The following is a 17,200-nucleotide window of genomic DNA, read 5'->3' as shown; positions in this document are numbered from 1 at the left end:
CAAACACTCTACCAACTGAGCCCTATCTCCAGCTCTGGTTCCGTTGTTCTTCAGATTCTCTCCCAGTTCCACTTCAGTCCCCTCCCCAGTCCCTGCCCCGCCCCCAGCTGCCTCTCCTAAGATCTGCCTGAGCAAGCCTGTGGCTAAGTGGCAGTTCCACACCTCGAGAGACCACTTCCTTGCACGGGATCTCATAGCAAAAAAGACATCAGGACAGCAGGGTGTAGTCCCTAAAACAGGCTCTTTAATAGTTTGTCTTCACTGAAGAGCTTGGCTTTCCCCCCAGCATCGGGCTGGGGCCGGTGGGCGTGGCAGGCTGCCCAGGGCTAGGCCGACCACTGGCAGCAGGTCTGACATGATGGGAGTGGCCCACCATCACTGATGGGGTCGGGCTGTTGGCGGAAGTGACCCAACACTGGTGGGCTAGGTCTGAGGTTGTAGGCCTTCATGGGCGAGGCAGGCTGTCAGTGGTGGCCACTGTGAGAGTGACCGACCACCAGTGGACAGGGCCTGAAGTCACAGAATGGGGTCAGTTGTCAGTGAGCTGCCTGCCGTGGATTTGATCAGCCTTATAGACATAGCTGGGATGGGCGTGGCCGACCACCAGTGGGAGGGGCTTGAAATCTTGGGTTTGATCGACCATGGATAGCCTTGGCCTGTCATCGATGGTCTTAGTGGGCCCCTGGGGACTGAAGTTGCTAGGTGTGGCTAGCTGGCCGGCTGTCTTGGGCTTGATAGACCATGGATAGTTGTCCCCAGCCATGGTGGGGTGTTCCTGACCATCATGGGCTGGCCAGGCTGTTGGTGGACGGGACAGACCTCAGGTGTTCTTGGCCTGCTGTGATGTGTGTGGCACCCGTGGGTAATAGGCGTGGCAGCTAATAAAAGGAGTACTGGTTCTCCACAGCGCGAGCTCGGCCCAGCGTGGCCTCGGTGGGCTCTTCAGTGGCTCCAGACGCAGCCTCTAGTAGGTGCTCCGAGCTGTTGCTGCGGCTGCGCGCACTGAGTGGCCCCTCGGCTGGGCGTGGTGGCAGGGACGCGGCCGAGGATGATGAGCCAGATGATGATGATGCTCCAGCGCCATTGGAAGGTGAGGCGGGTGGGCAGGTGGTCGTGGCCAGGCTGGAGAAGTAGTGCTGGCTAGCCGGCTCGGTCCAGCAGGTGGGGACCGGGGCCGCAGTGTTGGGCGCTGGTCCTGGGTCTGCAATGAGAGGCCATGTTGGTCAGCATCCAGCCCTGGACACCTGAACTTCATCCTCCAAAGCCAGCCAGCGTCAGGCAGATGTGGGGAACCCGGGGAGGGATGATGTGGTGCAGTCCATTCGGGGAGTTAGGAGAGAGTATATGCAAACACATATGCCTTTCCAGCCTAGGCTAGGCACCACGCCAGTGTGACCCTCAAAAACTGGGTGCTGAACTCTAACCTTGCAGGGCTTCTGGAACCCACCCCAGGTATCTTTGGGTGTCCAGGTGAAGGGTTTTGAGTCTGGGTCTAACATATCCTATGGCCTTTAAATCACTGTGTTGCAGAGGATGGCCTTGAACTCCTGATCCTCTTGCCTTCGCCTCCAGAAGGCTGGGAGTGTACCACTATACTCAGTTTATGAAGTGCTGGGGAACCCAGGCCCCGAGCATACCAGACCAACCCTCTTTCAACGGAACCATAGATCAGGCTCCAGATGGTGGCATCTTACCAGGAGGCGGGCCCTGGGCACGCACATAGCTTCTTAGGGTGATATCAGCGGACCCCCCTGACTCCAGGGGTATGGGGTGGGTGTGGAAGTGTCGTAGCATATCAAACACAGACTGGAACCACAGATGCTGGACATGGCACTGGCCGTGACCATTCAGAGACAGGCGAAGGTGCTGTGGGCACACACGGAAATGGTTAGCAGCGGGGTCCTGGGCTGGCTACCTGCTTGGCAAGTTCGGGGATGTTGGACGACTAGGCGTCAGTCCCACTGAAACCATATGGTACTGTGTCCTACTGGGGGTCCTCACACTGAGTCCTCTCTGAGGGTGGGTCACTCCTGTGGGTAGGTATGGGAGATGGGCACAACAGAACTAGTCTGAGCCGGAAGGCGGCAGACATGGGTCCTCACCCCCAAATCAATCTGTCCTTTCGAATATTTGTTTTGTCTTAGAGAGAGGATCTCAGGTGACCCAGAGGTGTGGAATGATGGCAGGTGCCTCTTAGCAATGACTGGCTCCTCTCCGGGTCTCCTGAGTTTACCTGAGGCAGGAGGCTCGGTGTAAGGAGCCACAGGTCTCTGATGTCAGCCCTGCTCTGCCCACTCTGAGACAACAGCGCCCGGCTAGAAGAAAGCCCAGGTCAAAGGTCATCTCATGCCTACCCTGCTTCCCCCTCCTTGGGCCCTGATGGACAAGGCACTGTCCTGTCCGAGCTTAGGCATGGATGAGTGCATCAAGGCCTCTAGGGTTAGTAGTACCAGCCAAGATGTCAATTACCAGCCACCAGGGGTGACGTTAAGTGCCTGGTTGTCCCAGGAACTGACCAGGTAGTGTCCCTAGGGAGACTCAGCCTCCTCCACACATCCACAGCTGGCCAGCACTCCCAGGAGCAGGCCTGAGGGCTGCTGGGGGTCCAGTCAGAAGTGAGGGTGGCCATGACCATCAGCTGCAGGAAACTTGGGGTGCCATGGGGGGCTACTGGTAAATGATACCCTGGAAGGAGCTAAGGCTGGGCCTACTTCCTTCTCGAAAACATGGGGTGAGTGTGGGCAGGGCACAGTGACTCCTGCCCACCCTACCACACTGTCATGCCCCAAACTGCTTGACTTTGTCCTTTTTAATTTTTATTAATTTTTAAAATAACATCTATCTATGTATCTATCTATGTATCTATGTATCTATATATCTATGTATCTATCTATGTATCTATGTATATGTATGTATATATGTATCTATGTACCTATCTATGTATCCATGTTTATATGTATGTATATATCTACGTATTATGTATCTATCTATTTATGTATATAGATATGTATGGATGGATGTATCTATGTACCTATCTATGTATCTATGTTTATATGTATATCTATCTATGTATTATGTATGTATGTATGTGCCTATCTATGTATCTATGTATCTATGTTTATATGTATATCTATCTATCTATGTAGTATGTATGTATGTATGTGCCTATCTATGTATCTATGTATGTATCTATCCATCCATCCATCCATGTATGTATGTATGTATGTATGTATGTATGTATCTATCTATCTATCTATCTATCTATCTATCTATCTATCTATGTATTATGTATGTATGTATGTGCCTATCTATGTATCTATCCACCCATCCATGTATGTATGTATGTATGTATGTATGTATGTATGTATCTATCTATCTATCTATCTATCTATCTATCTAAGTATCTATCTATCTTTGTGTGTACATACATATGTGCAAGCCCTACACTGCATTTTGGAGCTCAGAGAACAACTTACAAGAGTCAGTTCACTTCTCCCATCATGTGGGTCCTGGGGATCAAACTCAGGCAGTGAAGCTTGGCTGCAGGTGCCTTTCATGGTGAGCCTTCTTGCTGGCCCTTTATTCATTCATTCATTCATTCATTCATTCATTCATCTATTGAGACAGTCTCATGTAGCACAGGCTGGCCTTGAATACAATATGTAGCCAAGGATGAACTTGAACTCCTGATCCTCCTGTCTCTACTACATGGGTGCTGATATTATAGGTGTGCAACGCCAAGTCCTGATTTGGGGATTTGTTGCTGTTGTTGGAGAGTTCATTATTGATGTTTTATATATTGTTAGCATCAGTATTAGGAGGGAAAATGAACACCTTAGAAGAAAGTAAGATACCAAGTGTAGGTACAGGCTGCTCATAGGAGAGGCACCTGGGTTTTGGATTTTTCAGACAGGTACTTGCTATGTAGCCCCAGACTTGTTTCTCATTCTTGACAATCCTCCTGCCTCATCTTCTGAAGTGCTGGGACTACAGGCATGCATATCTGACTGCAAAGCTAACTGCTCAGAGAGACTCGCTTTTTGAGTGGGCTTGGTCACCAGCAAGTGATGAGCCTTACTTAGGATCTGGGCCACCTCAGTCCACCTCCCCCAGAGTGGGCTGCTCCCCCCATCACCCCCACCCACACACACTTGCCTTGGCCTTGCCCTGGAAGTTGAAGGTCAGCACACACTCCCCAGGCCGAGTCTCGCTTTGGCGGATCACAAAGAGGCCGTGGTTCCGGGGCCCACCGGCCAGCACCAGCTGGGCAGCCTTCACTCGGGACAGTGTCCCATGGAACCAGGGGTAGTCGGAGAGTTCCAGCTCAGTCTCGGCATCAGTGTCCAGCTCGGCTCCCTCATCCCCTGGGTTGGTTGTAATAGCACGAGGGGCAGAAGGAAGACAAGTCAGTCAATGAGGGATGGGGAGCTGCATCTTGTTCATTTGGGTAAATGCCATTTGAATATCAGACCTAGGCAGAGAGCTGACTGACCAGTCTATTTAGCCTTGAGGTAAACTGAGGCATAGAGAGGGAGCAGAAAACTTGAGAAGAAGCCTTTTCTCCACCTGGTTCCACTATGTCCTTTTGTTTATGTGCATATGTATGTGTCTGTGTGTGCACGTGTGCATGCAGGGGAGACCAGAAGAGGACATCGGATCCCCTGGAACTGGAGTCACAGGCAGGTGTGAGCTGCCTTACATGGGTGCTGGAAACCAAACTCAGGTGTGTAGCAGGCTTTCTCCAGCTCCCACATCATGACACAGAGACTTATTACTAGTCATGAATGCTTGGCCTTCTCTTACGGTCCTTTCTTGCTAGCTCTTTTTTTTTTTTCTTTCTTCTTCTTCTTTTTTTGTTTTTTTTGAGACAGAGTTTCTCTGTGTACTCTGGAACTCTTTTGGAGACCAGGCTGGCCTTGAACTCACGGAGATCTGCCTGGCTCTGCTTCCCGAGTGCTGGGATTAAAGGTGTGTGCTACTACCACCGCCCGGCCTCTTGCTAGCTCTTATAACTTAATCTGTTTCTCTCCATCTATGTTTTGCCTCAGGGTTTCTTTTTCTTTTCTTTCTTTCTTTCTTTCCCTTTCTGTCCTCTGGATGTCGCACTCGTGTCTGACTGGCTGGCCCTGGGCATCTCCCTTTCTTTTTTCCTCATTCTCATCCCCCTTTCTCTAGAATTTAGAGTCCTCCTCCTACTTATTCTCTCTGCCCGCCAGCCCCGCCAGCCCCTCTCCTGCCTAGCTATTGGCCGGTTAGCTCTTTATTAGACCAATCAGGTGCCTTAGGCAGGCAAGGTGAAACAGATGCAGCACATCTTTACATCATTGAACACACATCCCTACATCATTAAACAAATGCAGCAGAAACAAACGTAACACACCTTTACACAGTTAAAGTGAGAGTCCACAACATGGGTTCTCTGGAAGAACAGCAATCACTACTAACCCGTGACCCATCTCTCCAGACATGTTAGCTCCGGCCTCTACAACCCAAGTGCTGGGTTACAGGCGTGCGCCACCAAACCTGCCTTTTGTGCCTCTTATATTTGTCTTTTTTTTTCTTTCTTTTTTATGTGCATTGGTATTTTGCCTGCATGTATGTCTGTGTGAGGGTGTCGGATCCCCTGGAACTGGAGTTACAGACAGTTGTGAGCTGCCATGTGGATGCTGGGAATTGAACCCAGGTCCTTTGGAAGAACAGTCAGTGCTCTTAACCTCTGAGCCATCTCTCCAGCCCCTATGCCTCTTTCTATAGGAAGAACCTCCCTCCCTCCCTTTCCATGTCTGTCTGTCTCTTTCTCTTTCTTCTTCTTTTTGCTAGGTCTCACTATGTAGCCCAGGCTAGCCTTGAACCTATGTAGATCTCTTTGCCTTCTGAGTGCTGGGATTACTGGCATGCGCCATCTCCCCCGCCTCCCTCCCCCATGTCTGTGAGGCTCTATAAAAACCAGGCACGGTGGGAAAGGCCAGGTGCCCATATGGGCTTGCAAAAGCCAGGACCACTGTAGACACAACTGGTCGAAATGTCACCACTTCTGAGGATCCACAGGGGTCCCTGTAGAGGGGGCAGGGACCCCAGTGGTACCTGTGTTATTGCTGTCGCTGACACCACCACCTGAAGACTCCAGGGTTTGAAGGAAAGTCTCCAGGGGGACATGGGCCAGGGACTCTCCCACGGTGTCACGTGCTCTGCTGTGTGGGGCTGTCACCACGGCACCCACTGCTGTCGTGGTCTCTGGGGGCCGGGACATGTCTGCTGCAGGGTAAACAGGGAGAAGCGTGTCTCTTATCTACCTTCCGACACTTGTCCCCCATGACTCCAGCCAGCTCGACCCCCACTTACCTTCTGTCAGGAACTCACAGCTGCAGGAGGTTGCGCGGCTGGCCAGACAGCCTCCCCGAGCACAGGACAGCCCCGTGTCCTCCTCACTGTCCCTGTGGAGTTGCGAAGGCACAGCACATCTTACCACTAGGACCCTGGGCTGCTTACAGAACATCATGTCCTTTCCCTCCCTCGCCCTCTGTGGCCACGGTGTGAGCGACCCACCACGGAGGCCGCCGCCCGTGAGTATCATCATGTTCCCTGGTGCGGCTCATTCCTGGGAGCCCATGGATACCTTCCAGTGGAGGACAGTGTGGTGATGAGTGGAGGCTGGGCAGCCCCTTTGAGGCCCCTCCCAGCTCTAAAACAGGTCTGACTCCTATGGGAAAGTCTCCGGAGCAGATGGCCATCAGAGTAATAGGGGAGTGATTGGCAAGCACTTTGGGGATGAGGGCCGCAAGGCACTTAGGACTCTGAGTTTTATTTAAATGAATCTGTTAATTAGAAAGCAGCCCCCCCCCCTTCCACCTCATCCTATTAGCCAGAGAAACTGCCAAGTGCTCAGCTGGGTGAGCCCCCCCCCCCCCACCCCAGGGCATCTCTTCTGGACAGTGGAGTCATCCTCTTCCTGTACATAACTGACCAGACGTGCCAACCATGTCACCAACCACGACTCATCAAAATCCAACTCTTTTCTATAAAAATATGAGCCCATGAGCAGATAGGTGGGTGCGGGTGCCGGAAGAGGTCAGAGGCAACTGATCCCCTGGAGCTGGCGTAACAGGCTATTATGAAGTGCCTGATGAGGGTGCCGGCAACTGAACTCATCTGCGGAAGAACAGTTCTGCTGGGCCGTCTCTCCAGCTCCCCAAATCTTACTTGTGATGAGAGATGTGGTAGAGCATGCATGTAGCATGCACAAAGCCCTGGGTTAGACACCACGGAAGCTTGACATCCTCTGTCCGGCCTTGTCATTTTGTTGTTATTTGGGGGTTTTGTTTGCTTGTTTGTTTGTTCTTAGACAGGGGCTCCTGTAGCCCAGGCTATCCTTGAGCTAGCTACCTAGCTGAGGATGACCCTAGGCTCCTGATCCCCCTGCCTCTCTTTGGAATAACTGATGCTGGCTCTTCTTCAGTACTCGCCCTGCCTGGTAGCCGGGTCTCTGGGAAGGGACAGGGTACACATATCCACCTGTCCATCCCCCGTGCTCGGGGCCAGAATACTCACCCAGGATCCACACAGCCCTGGATGTCAGCCACCCACGAGTGCTTCTGCAGGGAATCTATCGTCTCCAGAATGTACTCCGCTCCGTTCTCCACCTGGATGAGATTGGCCCTGGTCAAGCCTCCTCCACTGCAGGGTGTGGGCTCAGCACCCCAGGACCAATGAGCAGAAGGGTTCCTCTGGCTTTGCTCCCATTAGGTCTCATGGGTATGAACAGAGGGAGATCACCCAAGTCAGGGTCAGGGTTGCAGCCTGAAGCCCACACAGGGGAGGAAATGCCAGGCTCTGGAGGCCCAGGGTATGGGACAGGAGACCCAGCATGCTCAGCCCATGTCCTGGCATCCCAGGTAGGGTTCAAGTCAAGTGTGGAGGCCGGCTGGCTTGGCATAGAGTTGAGGGGCTCCCAGGCCTTAGCGACTGCGATTTGATTGCTGTGGCCAGGCGGCGGCCGATGTTCTTTGTGCCCTGTTTATTGAGTTCTCGACCACCGTGGGAAGGAGGCTATGCATAACGCGTCTTTTGTCGTTATTTTCTGAGACAGGGTTTCTCTGTATAACAATCCTGGGTGTCCTCGAATTCACAGAGATCCGCCTGCTTCTGCCTCCTGAGTGCTGGGATTCGAGGTGCGTACTACCACCTCCCAGCAAAACACAGATTTTATAGACAAGAAGCCTTGTGTTCAGAGAGGGAGCCAATTGCTCAAAAGTCCCACAGCAGCCAGCAGCAGCTGAGACCTGGGTTCACCAGATGCCCAGTCTCCCTGTTCTTGGTTCCCTGTCCTGTGTACTCTGTCACAATGTAGCATTGGTCTAAGAGGACACCCTGACTGCCTTCTTTTTTCCAATGGGCTCACGGTGGGGCTGGCAGGGGAGTCCTTCTGCCTCAGGGGTGCCTGAGGACCACCCAGCAGCTGAGAATACCAGATGGACAGCGGCTGTGTCCCCAGCTACCAGTCTTGAGGGGACAACTCAGGACACAGAGTTGGCACACATTTACCCAATGAATAAAAGAATCGGTGGCTTGTATAAACACAAGCTCAGTAAGAGCTTGCCAAAGAGGGTGGGGGCTCTGCGCCTCAGCTTCAAGCAGGAGGAGCCGGCCTCCTGGAAGGACCCTGATTCATGGTCTAGTTCCTGACCACAACCCTAGCAGCCTGGACCCATGTCCTTAGCAGCTCCGGCAGGCCATTCCAGTGCTGTGGGGCTGGAGAAAAGGACCTGCGGCTCCCAGAGCCCCTGGGGTGCCCCATGTCTTTGTGTCCTCGGTAGGGACTAGGGCCATTCCCACACTCCACTCCCCTGTGGAGATTTGCATAATAACTCCAACAAGCTGTGAGGTGGGTGTGTCTGGCTCCAGAGGGGGAGGGGGGCAGAGGGAACGCTAGTGATCTTTACTCAGACCCAAGAAGAAATGGGGAACCGGGCTGGGCTGGTGAGATGGTTCAGTGGGTGAAGGTGCCTGCCGCCAGGCTTCACAGGCTGGGTTTGATTCTCTGGGGAAGCATCACACTTAGCATCATCCACCCCACCCCCACCCCGACCACACACACACCTGGGTTTTGGGGACTGAAGTCTGGTCCTTATGCTTGCAAGACAAGCATTTTACTGACCTACTGTGGAACAATCTTTGTACGCTATGAATATGTGTTACTCTCGTTGGTTTAAAAAAGAGCCGGGCAGCGGTGGCGCACGCCTTTGATCCCAGCACTCGGGAGGCAGAGGCAGGCGGATCTCTGTGAGTTCGAGGCCAGCCTGGTCTACAGAGCGAGTTCCAGGAGAGCCAGGGCTACACAGAGAAACCCTGTCTCGAAACAACAACAATAATAGTAATATAATTTAAAAATAAGGACTGGGAGGAGACCCAGGTGGCCAGCCATGTGGAGATGCATGACTCTAGGACTCAGACCGGAACCAAGCCCTCCCTAGGTGATGGACACCTGTGGTGGGTGCCTCTCATGGGAACCCCTCGTTGCCCCCTTTGATGGTCTAACTCGCACCCCTGTAATGAGCTCAAGCTGTGTAACCCACTAGGCCTGTGGTTTACAGACCGCAGCAGCCACAGTGGGATCTTACCTTGAGCACGAATGTGTTGTCCTTCTCGGGCATTTCCAGGGGCATGGTGGTTCGAACCTCGATGATGGCCGACAGGGGGATGCTGACCTTGGGTCTGGAAGCCTGGGAGGCCAGAGGAAGGAAAGGTGGGAGAAGCCCTTGGAGGGATCAGGAGACCCTCTCCGCACTTCCCACCCCACCTTCCAGCATACGTGGGTCCCAGCCGCCGAGACTGCCAAGTTCCAGCTGGTGTGAACGTGTGACCAACCCCATTCTGGAGACGGGGACATTGAGGGAGACAGCAAGAACCCTTCTCCTGCGGTCACAGCAAGTTAGAGACTGGTTGGTACTGCTGAGTCTCCAATCCCTGAATCCCAACCCCGTGACTGGCGCACCTCCACCCAGCGCACCTACTCCATATGATGTCCCCTTCTCTTCTCAGCCTCCTCATTCCCTTTCTTTCCTTTCTTTCTCTTTCCTTTTGGTACTGGGAATTTTGCCCAGAGCATCATGCAGCTGGACAAGTTCTCTACCACAGAACCCCTCACTGGGGATTCTAGGCAGGTGCTCTACCACTGAGCTACACCCCAGCCTCTGTTTGGTTGCGCCTGGAGCCCCATAGCGCTAAGCCAACTGCAAGTCTCCATCATGCCTTGAGGGAAGAAGGGGTCTGGAACAAATGTATGGGGAACTGTCTGTCAGCTTTTCAGAATTGGGACCTAGAATATAAGAGAGTGAGAGAGGGTGCCTGCCTTGAAGATAGCAGTGAAGAACTAGGGATATAGCTCAGTGGTAGAGCCCCTGCCTAGAATCCCCCAGTGAGGGGCTGGGGTGTGGCTCAGTGGTGGAGCACCTGCCTAGAATCCCCCAGTGAGGGGCTGGGGTGTGGCTCAGTGGTAGAGCACCTGCCTAGAATCCCCCAGTGAGGGGCTGGGGTGTGGCTCAGTGGTGGAGCACCTGCCTAGAATCCCCCAGTGAGGGGATGGAGGTGTGGCTCAGTGGTGGAGTACCGGCCTAGAATCCCCCAGTGAGGGGCTGGGGTGTGGCTCAGTGGTGGAGCACCTGCCTAGAATCCCCCAGTGAGGGGCTGGGGTGTGGCTCAGTGGTAGAGCACCTGCCTAGAATCCCCCAGTGAGGGGCTGGGGTGTGGCTCAGTGGTAGAGCACCTGCCTAGAATCCCCCAGTGAGGGGCATGGGTGTGGCTCAGTGACAGAGCACTTCCGAATTCCACCCAGTGAAGGGCTGGGTGGGCATGGCTTCCTGCTTTGGATGAGATGTTCTGGAACACAGCTCTCACCTTGAAAAGGGGCTCTGGAGCTACGTGTGGCCTGTCTCCAGGCATGAGGAGAAGGAAACCAGCACCCCAATGCTGCCATCACAGGGTTAAACCAGGGCAGTCAGCAGGCCTCCTCAGTAGGCCCCTTTACACTCTGCTCCACAGCTCCTGGCTACATGCCCCTGCACCTCCATGGACTGGCCTGAGGCTGACATTCCCGGCAGGGCTTGGGCTCTGGGACAGGGACTTTCTGAGCAGGAAAAGGAAGGGACTCCTATCTGGTGAGTGGGAATTCTTGGCCACCCTGGACACTGTCCAGCGGGCCCTGGGCTGGGCTTACAGCAGTGACCACTGGGCTTAGCTGATCACATCTTCACACCAGCCTGTGGCTGGGGTTGGCCCTCTGGGACAGAGAGAGCAGGAAGGTTCATAATGGCGCCTTCAGTTGGGCTACGTTCCTGCTCTCAGCCTTATGTCCGAGGCCATCAGTCCTGAGGTAGCTATAGTTGCCCCCCACTTGCCTCTTATACCCCAGGGTAGAATCCAGGGTCTCCTGCATATGAGGCAGGGGCTCTAACACTGAATTACATCCCTGCCTCTCACTGGGGCATCCTGGGTAAGTGCTTTATGACGGAGCCACACCCCCAGCTTTACCTGCCTCTTTCTAATTTTTTTCTGGTGTGTTGTTTGTCTTTTTAATTTACTTATTTTAAAATTTTATTTGCAGCTGGGCGGTGGTGGTACACGCCTTTAATCCCAGCACTTGTGAGTTCAAGGCCAGCCTGGTCTAGAGAACAAGATCCAGCACAGGCACCAAAACTGCACAGTGGAACCCTGCCTTGAAGAAAAACGACAAACAAAAACACTCAGATAGCGTCCACTCTTTGTTTGCGAGTTCTAGGACAGCCAGAGCTGCACAGGAGAAACCCTGTCTCAAAAAACAAACAAAAATTTTATTTGCGTTAGTATTTTGCCTGCATGAATGTCTGTGTGAGGGTGTCAGATCTTGGAGTTGGAGACAGTTGTGAGCTGCCATGTGGGTGCTGGGAATTGAACCTGGGTCCTCTGGAAGAACAGTCGGTGCTCTTAACCACAGAGCCACACCCCCAGTTTTACCTGCTTCTCCCTATTTCTGCTTCAGTTAGTTATCTTCTGTCACTTAGCTCCTGTTACCCACTGACCACTTCTGCAGACCCAGGAGCTCCCCCTGTGAACCCATCCAGTGTGATTACTTTCCCAGTGGCTTCCCCAGTGGCAGAGGGCTAATTTTATTGCTCTCTAGGTGCTGTGAGAGGATTTGGGGTTCAGTCAGTGTTACGTGCACAGGTGAGGGCGCAGGAGTTTAGAGACCTGACTTGGGCAGAGACAGCAAGAGCTTTGAAAGAGGAATGTAAAGCCCTGAGGAACACCCTGAACCTGCAGATCCAAGCGCCCTAGTGCCTGCCCTCCGCGGGACCAGGGAGATCCGGATTAGTAGGTGGGTGACAGGCAGTAGCGGGTGCTTACCCAGCACTCACAAAGCCCTGGGTTTGATCCCCAAAACCACAAACCCTGGGTGTGAGGATAAATGCCTATAATCCCAGCACACCGCAGATGAAAGGCAGGAGAACTACAAGTTCAAGGTTATCCCTGGTCACAAGGGGTGTTCAAGGCCTGCCTGATCTACATGAGACCCTGTCTCCAAACAAAAACAGGAATAACATGACAAGGGCCGGCGAGACGGCTCAATGTGTAAAGGGGTCTGCCACCAAGCCTGATGACCTGCGTTTGTTTTTGTTTGTTTGTTTGTTTTCCAAGACAGGGTTTCTCCTGTGCATCCCTGGCTGTCCTAGAACTCGCTCTGTAGACTTGGCTGGCCTTGAACTCACAGAGATCCGCCTGCCTCTGCTTCCTGAGTTGATCCCAAGACCCACATGGTGGAAGAAAGCACCAGCTCCCGCACGTTGTCTCATAACCTCCACAAGAGTATCCCACCCTCCCAATAAATAAACATTAATTTTTTTAAGTTAGTGGACCCTTTAAGAGTCAGGGCCTAGTGGAAAACGGTTGTTTGTTTGTGTTGCTAGGTTGGGAGGTGATTAATGTAGTTCTCGGGGAACCGGGTTATCTAACCAGAATGGGTTGTTATAAAGTGAGGGCACTCTACAGTAGACCTCTTCTACACGTGGCTATTTCCTTCCCCTCTGTCTTCCCCACTGTGAGAAGCAGAGAACACCTTCACGGAGGTAGAGGGGCGGGGCTTCCTGACCTTGGACATGCAGTTTCTAAAACCCAGCTAAACTGACCTGCTCTCTCTCTCTCCTTCCCTTTTTAGATACAGTATCATGTAGCTCAGATAGGCATTTAACTTACTATGTAGCCAAGGATCCTCCTGTCTCTACCTCTCCAATACTGGGATTATAGGCAGTTATCATGTCCAATTTTCTTTCTTTCTTTCTTTCTTTCTTTCTTTCTTTCTTTCTTTCTTTCTTTCTCTCTCTCTCTCTCTCTCTCTCTCTCTCTCTCTCTCTCTCTCTTTCTCCTTCCTTCCTTAATATACTATCTAGCCTCTAGTATTTTGTTATAGAAACAGAAGACGGACTAATACACTCTAGAATGATCCACACTCTCATGGCTCACTCCCAGGTGTTCTACTAGGCTCTGATGTTCGCAGAGTCTGAAGCAAGATCAGGGGCTAGGAAACCTGTTGTCGTTGTTGAGTTGAGGAAGGACGGGCTCAGTGATCCCTCGGGGACCCTCCCTTCTGCCAGCAGTAAAACTGGAGGGCTCTGCAGGGATCAATGGAAAGATGGGGAGGGCGCCAGCTGCCCCATCCTCTCCCCCAGGGAAACAGACACAGCTATTTAGAGAATGGCAGCTGGGACTGCCACTCAGAGCTGGAGACAGTGAAACCTTGGGCCTCTGCCCCTGCCCTTTGGGTGACCCTGGGCAAGCCACCCCCACCCCGCCCCCGCCAGGCTTTGGTCTCTCTGTCTGTAGACGAGTTTAGTGGCATTTTTCTCAGGGGCTTAAAGTTGGGGGTGGGTAAAAAGCCCTTGGGAAATCTGGGGGCACTGGGTCTCGGGGTGAGAGCTCTTCACCAGGGTATTCTGGGAGTCGCCCACAGCATCTCGCTTTGGGTAGCTCTCACTCTGACACCTTGAGGGGAGGCTGGGGGGGGGCAAGTACACTAACTCAGGTGTCTAGGAGGGCACCGGGGAGCCTGACCCTGGGGTGGTCAGGTCTTGGGGTGTTGTTACCAGCTGCCATACCAGTCCTCAAGGGACTCGACCCCCTCCTTTCATTCTGGAGTGGACCGTCTGAGTGGTGATGTGTAATTAGCCCCCTTCTGCCACCCACTGTCCTTGTGACTACTCCCCAAAGTAGCTACTGTTTTCTTCTTTCCAGACAGTCTCATGCAGACCAGACTAGCTTCCACCTTGCTATGTAGCCGAGGATAACCTTGAACTTCCCATCCTCCTGTTTCCAAGTGCGCTCTGGGCTCCGTGAGTGCTAAGCAAGCCCTCTACCTACTGAGCTACACCCCCAGCACCTCTACTTTTCAAGCCAGTTACTTCGCTTCCCTGAAGCAGACCTCAAGCTTCCCTGTCCCCTACCACAGGCGGGCTTTGCTCGACAATGGGGCCAGTGGACTCATAGTGGCATGCAAAATGGCAGTAGCAGGTAGAGACCATCTCTTCCTCCTGATGGGAAGGAAGGGGTCCCCGGGCAGGGCTCAGCTGGAGCCTGGCAAGGGCAGCAGATGTCTGATTGCCATGGAGCAGGACACAGGCCTCTGGGGGACGTGTCTGAACGCATCGTGTTACTCTCTGCCTTCATAGGCTACATCTCGACTCCGCGAGGTGCCCTCTGTGCAAAAAACTGTCAATCAGATCAGGCCACACAACCCCCGAACCAGTCCCAGGCACCCACCTGTCACCGGCCTGCAGATCCCTTAGGCTGTGCAGGTGACTGGGTCCCCGTGAGTGGTGGGGAGAAACATGCACCAGGGTACGAACCTTGGGTGGTACGAAGAACTCCAGGCGGAAGCGCTCCCCAGCCACGGCCCTTCGCAGAAGCAGGCGGCACTTCTGCCACTGGGCGGTGCCCCCGGGACCCGAGGCCGCGTCGTCTGCCACCATGAAGCGCAGCGCGCCCTCACGCTGGATGTCCACTAACTCCACCTTGGCCGCCAGGGTCCGTGCCAACCTCAGGCGCCGTGTCCACCTGTCCCGAGGCTCGGATGCAGGCTCGGCGACCCTGGGAGTGGCCCCAGCATCGGGCTCCGGGGACGCGCGCCGGTGCCACAGGTCGCGCACTCCATCCACCACGCACAGGCTCATGTTCCGCAGTGAGAAGCCCTTGCGGACACGGGCCTTGGTGGCCGCGTGGGCAGACACGTCCTCGGAGCTGCGGGAGTGGCCATAGGCTGCAGCCTTGAGCGCCGATGTCACCGAGGTCACGGCGGGCTCGGGCTCCATGGGGTCGGCTGCGGTGCCCAGCACGCGGCGCACCTCCTCGCTGAAGACGGCCAAGAAGTTGGCGGCAAAGTGGCGGGAGAAGGAGGTCCCCGCGTCTGGCGTGTCGTAGGTTGGGTTGTCCCGAAGGAAGCGGCAGAACTTGTGAGCGAAGTCCACCGCAGCCACCTGAGCGTGCAGCTCGCAGAATTGCCGCCAGTCCGGGGCGGGGGCGGCGGCGGAGCCGGGGGCGGCACCATTCATGGCTTTGGTCCCATGGCAGCCTCGGGCTGAGGGGAGAAAAGCAGAGGTTTCTTTTTTCTTTTCTCTTTTTCTCTCTCTCTTTCCTTCCTTCCTTCCTTCCTTCCTTCCTTCCTTCCTTCCTTCCTTCCTTCCTTCCTTCCTTCCTTCCTTCCTTCCTTCCTTCCTTCCTTTCCCTCTCCCTCCCTCCCTCCCTCCTTTCTTCCCTCCTTCCCTCCTGATACAGCGTCTCATGTAGCACAGGCTAGCCTATGTAGCAGAGGTGACCTTGAACTTCTGGTCCTCCTGGGCCCATCCACAGCCCTCCCCGGGGATCTACTGTATCCGTTGGAGCATGCTCCCACCCACTGAAGCTAGAGGTGCAGGCTGCTGATCAGTGTACACGTGACACCTGGGGAAGATCTGAGAGGGGTTGCACAGGGGGTGGGGGGGAAGGTCTTAAGTAGCCTTCTTGGGGATCCCCAGGGTTATTCTTTCTGGGGCTAGTCAAGGAGGCTGAGGGGAAAGATATTTTCAAATGGTGCCCCATGAGTTTAGGGTGACCTCATGATCTCCAGGAACCTCTCCAAGGTCCCCAAGCCCTGGAGAAGAGGTTGTTGGATTTCCTGGAGCTGGACGTACAGGCAGATGTGAGCTGCTGTGTAGGTGGTGGGCCACCCAGCTCGTTCCTCTGCAAGAGCAACACGTGTTCTTAACCCCCGAGCCATCTCTGCAGCCCCTACGGACTCTGTCTTAGCCACTGTCTCTCCCTTCATTCTGGCCGACATGACCTGGGGTGTTTACTCCAACCCTGCTCCCTCCATGTTCTGCCTGAGTTGAGGAACCAAGGGAGAGCCAGCTGACCTTTAACCCCTGAGGCTGTGAGCCAAAGTAAGCTGTCCCTCCCTTACGGTGCTCCTGGGTATCTGTTATAGTGACAGCGGCTTACATTCAGTTTCAGGGTCTTTACTCAGCTTTCTGATCCTGGGACTTTGAGGGTAATCTTCCTATAGGTTCAAGGACGACCATTTTTATTATTGGCATTGAAGGCACCGCCTCCTTAGGACTCCCTCCACCACACACACACACACACACACACACACACACACACACACACACACACTCCTGGTGGCCCGTGTGTTGTTCCTTCCAGAACTCCCATCCCCACTGGACCAATCTAGAAATCCCAGCTGTCTCTTCATTCCAGCTTCTTCCACTTTGTTGCTAGGCAACCCCATCTTTTACCACTTAGGATGGGTAAACTGCAGAGTGCATGTCAGGTAGTCCTCTGGGGGACTTGCTTCCTGTCCCCTGTTGTGGTAAACGTTCCTGGGAACACAAACCCAGCCTGTTCTGCCTTCCTCATCCATTTTCCTTCTTAGATTGTACCCAGTGCCTCCTTCCTGCATATTATTCAATGGTTCTACCACTGAGCCAAACACCCCAGCCCCTCACTGGGGGATTCTAGGCAGGTGCTCTACCACTGAGTCACACCCCAGCCCCTCACTGGGGGATTCTAGGCAGGGGCTCTACCACTGAGCCACACCCCAGCCCCTCACTGGGGGATTCTAGGCAGGGGCTCTACCACTGAGCCACACCCCAGCCCCTCACTGGGGGATTCTAGGCAGGGGCTCTACCACTGAGCCACACCC

The 17,200-nt window shown here is 53.9% G+C and overlaps 1 protein-coding gene across 2 annotated transcripts in view; it reads right to left on the bottom strand.

The window, feature by feature from the left end:
* Positions 1 to 222: 222 nt before the first annotated feature.
* The window catches only part of Sh2b2 (SH2B adaptor protein 2), a 27,960-nt gene continuing 10,982 nt past the window's right edge, over positions 223 to 17,200 (bottom strand). For both annotated transcript variants that reach the window (XM_036172444.1, XM_036172445.1), the window contains exons 2-9: positions 14,871 to 15,598; positions 9,618 to 9,719; positions 7,549 to 7,640; positions 6,343 to 6,434; positions 6,085 to 6,255; positions 4,156 to 4,364; positions 1,695 to 1,866; positions 223 to 1,201 (exon numbers count right to left, since the gene is read on the bottom strand). In XM_036172444.1, the coding sequence (XP_036028337.1) occupies positions 879 to 1,201; positions 1,695 to 1,866; positions 4,156 to 4,364; positions 6,085 to 6,255; positions 6,343 to 6,434; positions 7,549 to 7,640; positions 9,618 to 9,719; positions 14,871 to 15,572 (1,863 nt within the window). In that variant the 5' untranslated portion in view covers positions 15,573 to 15,598 and the 3' untranslated portion in view covers positions 223 to 878. The remainder of the gene's footprint in view (positions 1,202 to 1,694; positions 1,867 to 4,155; positions 4,365 to 6,084; positions 6,256 to 6,342; positions 6,435 to 7,548; positions 7,641 to 9,617; positions 9,720 to 14,870; positions 15,599 to 17,200) is intronic.

The sequence above is a fragment of the Onychomys torridus genome, chromosome 22, assembly GCF_903995425.1.
Source record: "Onychomys torridus chromosome 22, mOncTor1.1, whole genome shotgun sequence".
Classification (NCBI taxonomy): domain Eukaryota; kingdom Metazoa; phylum Chordata; class Mammalia; order Rodentia; family Cricetidae; genus Onychomys; species Onychomys torridus.
The sequence above is the reverse complement of the archived record's forward strand: the minus strand, read 5'-3'. Positions and strand labels throughout refer to the sequence as shown.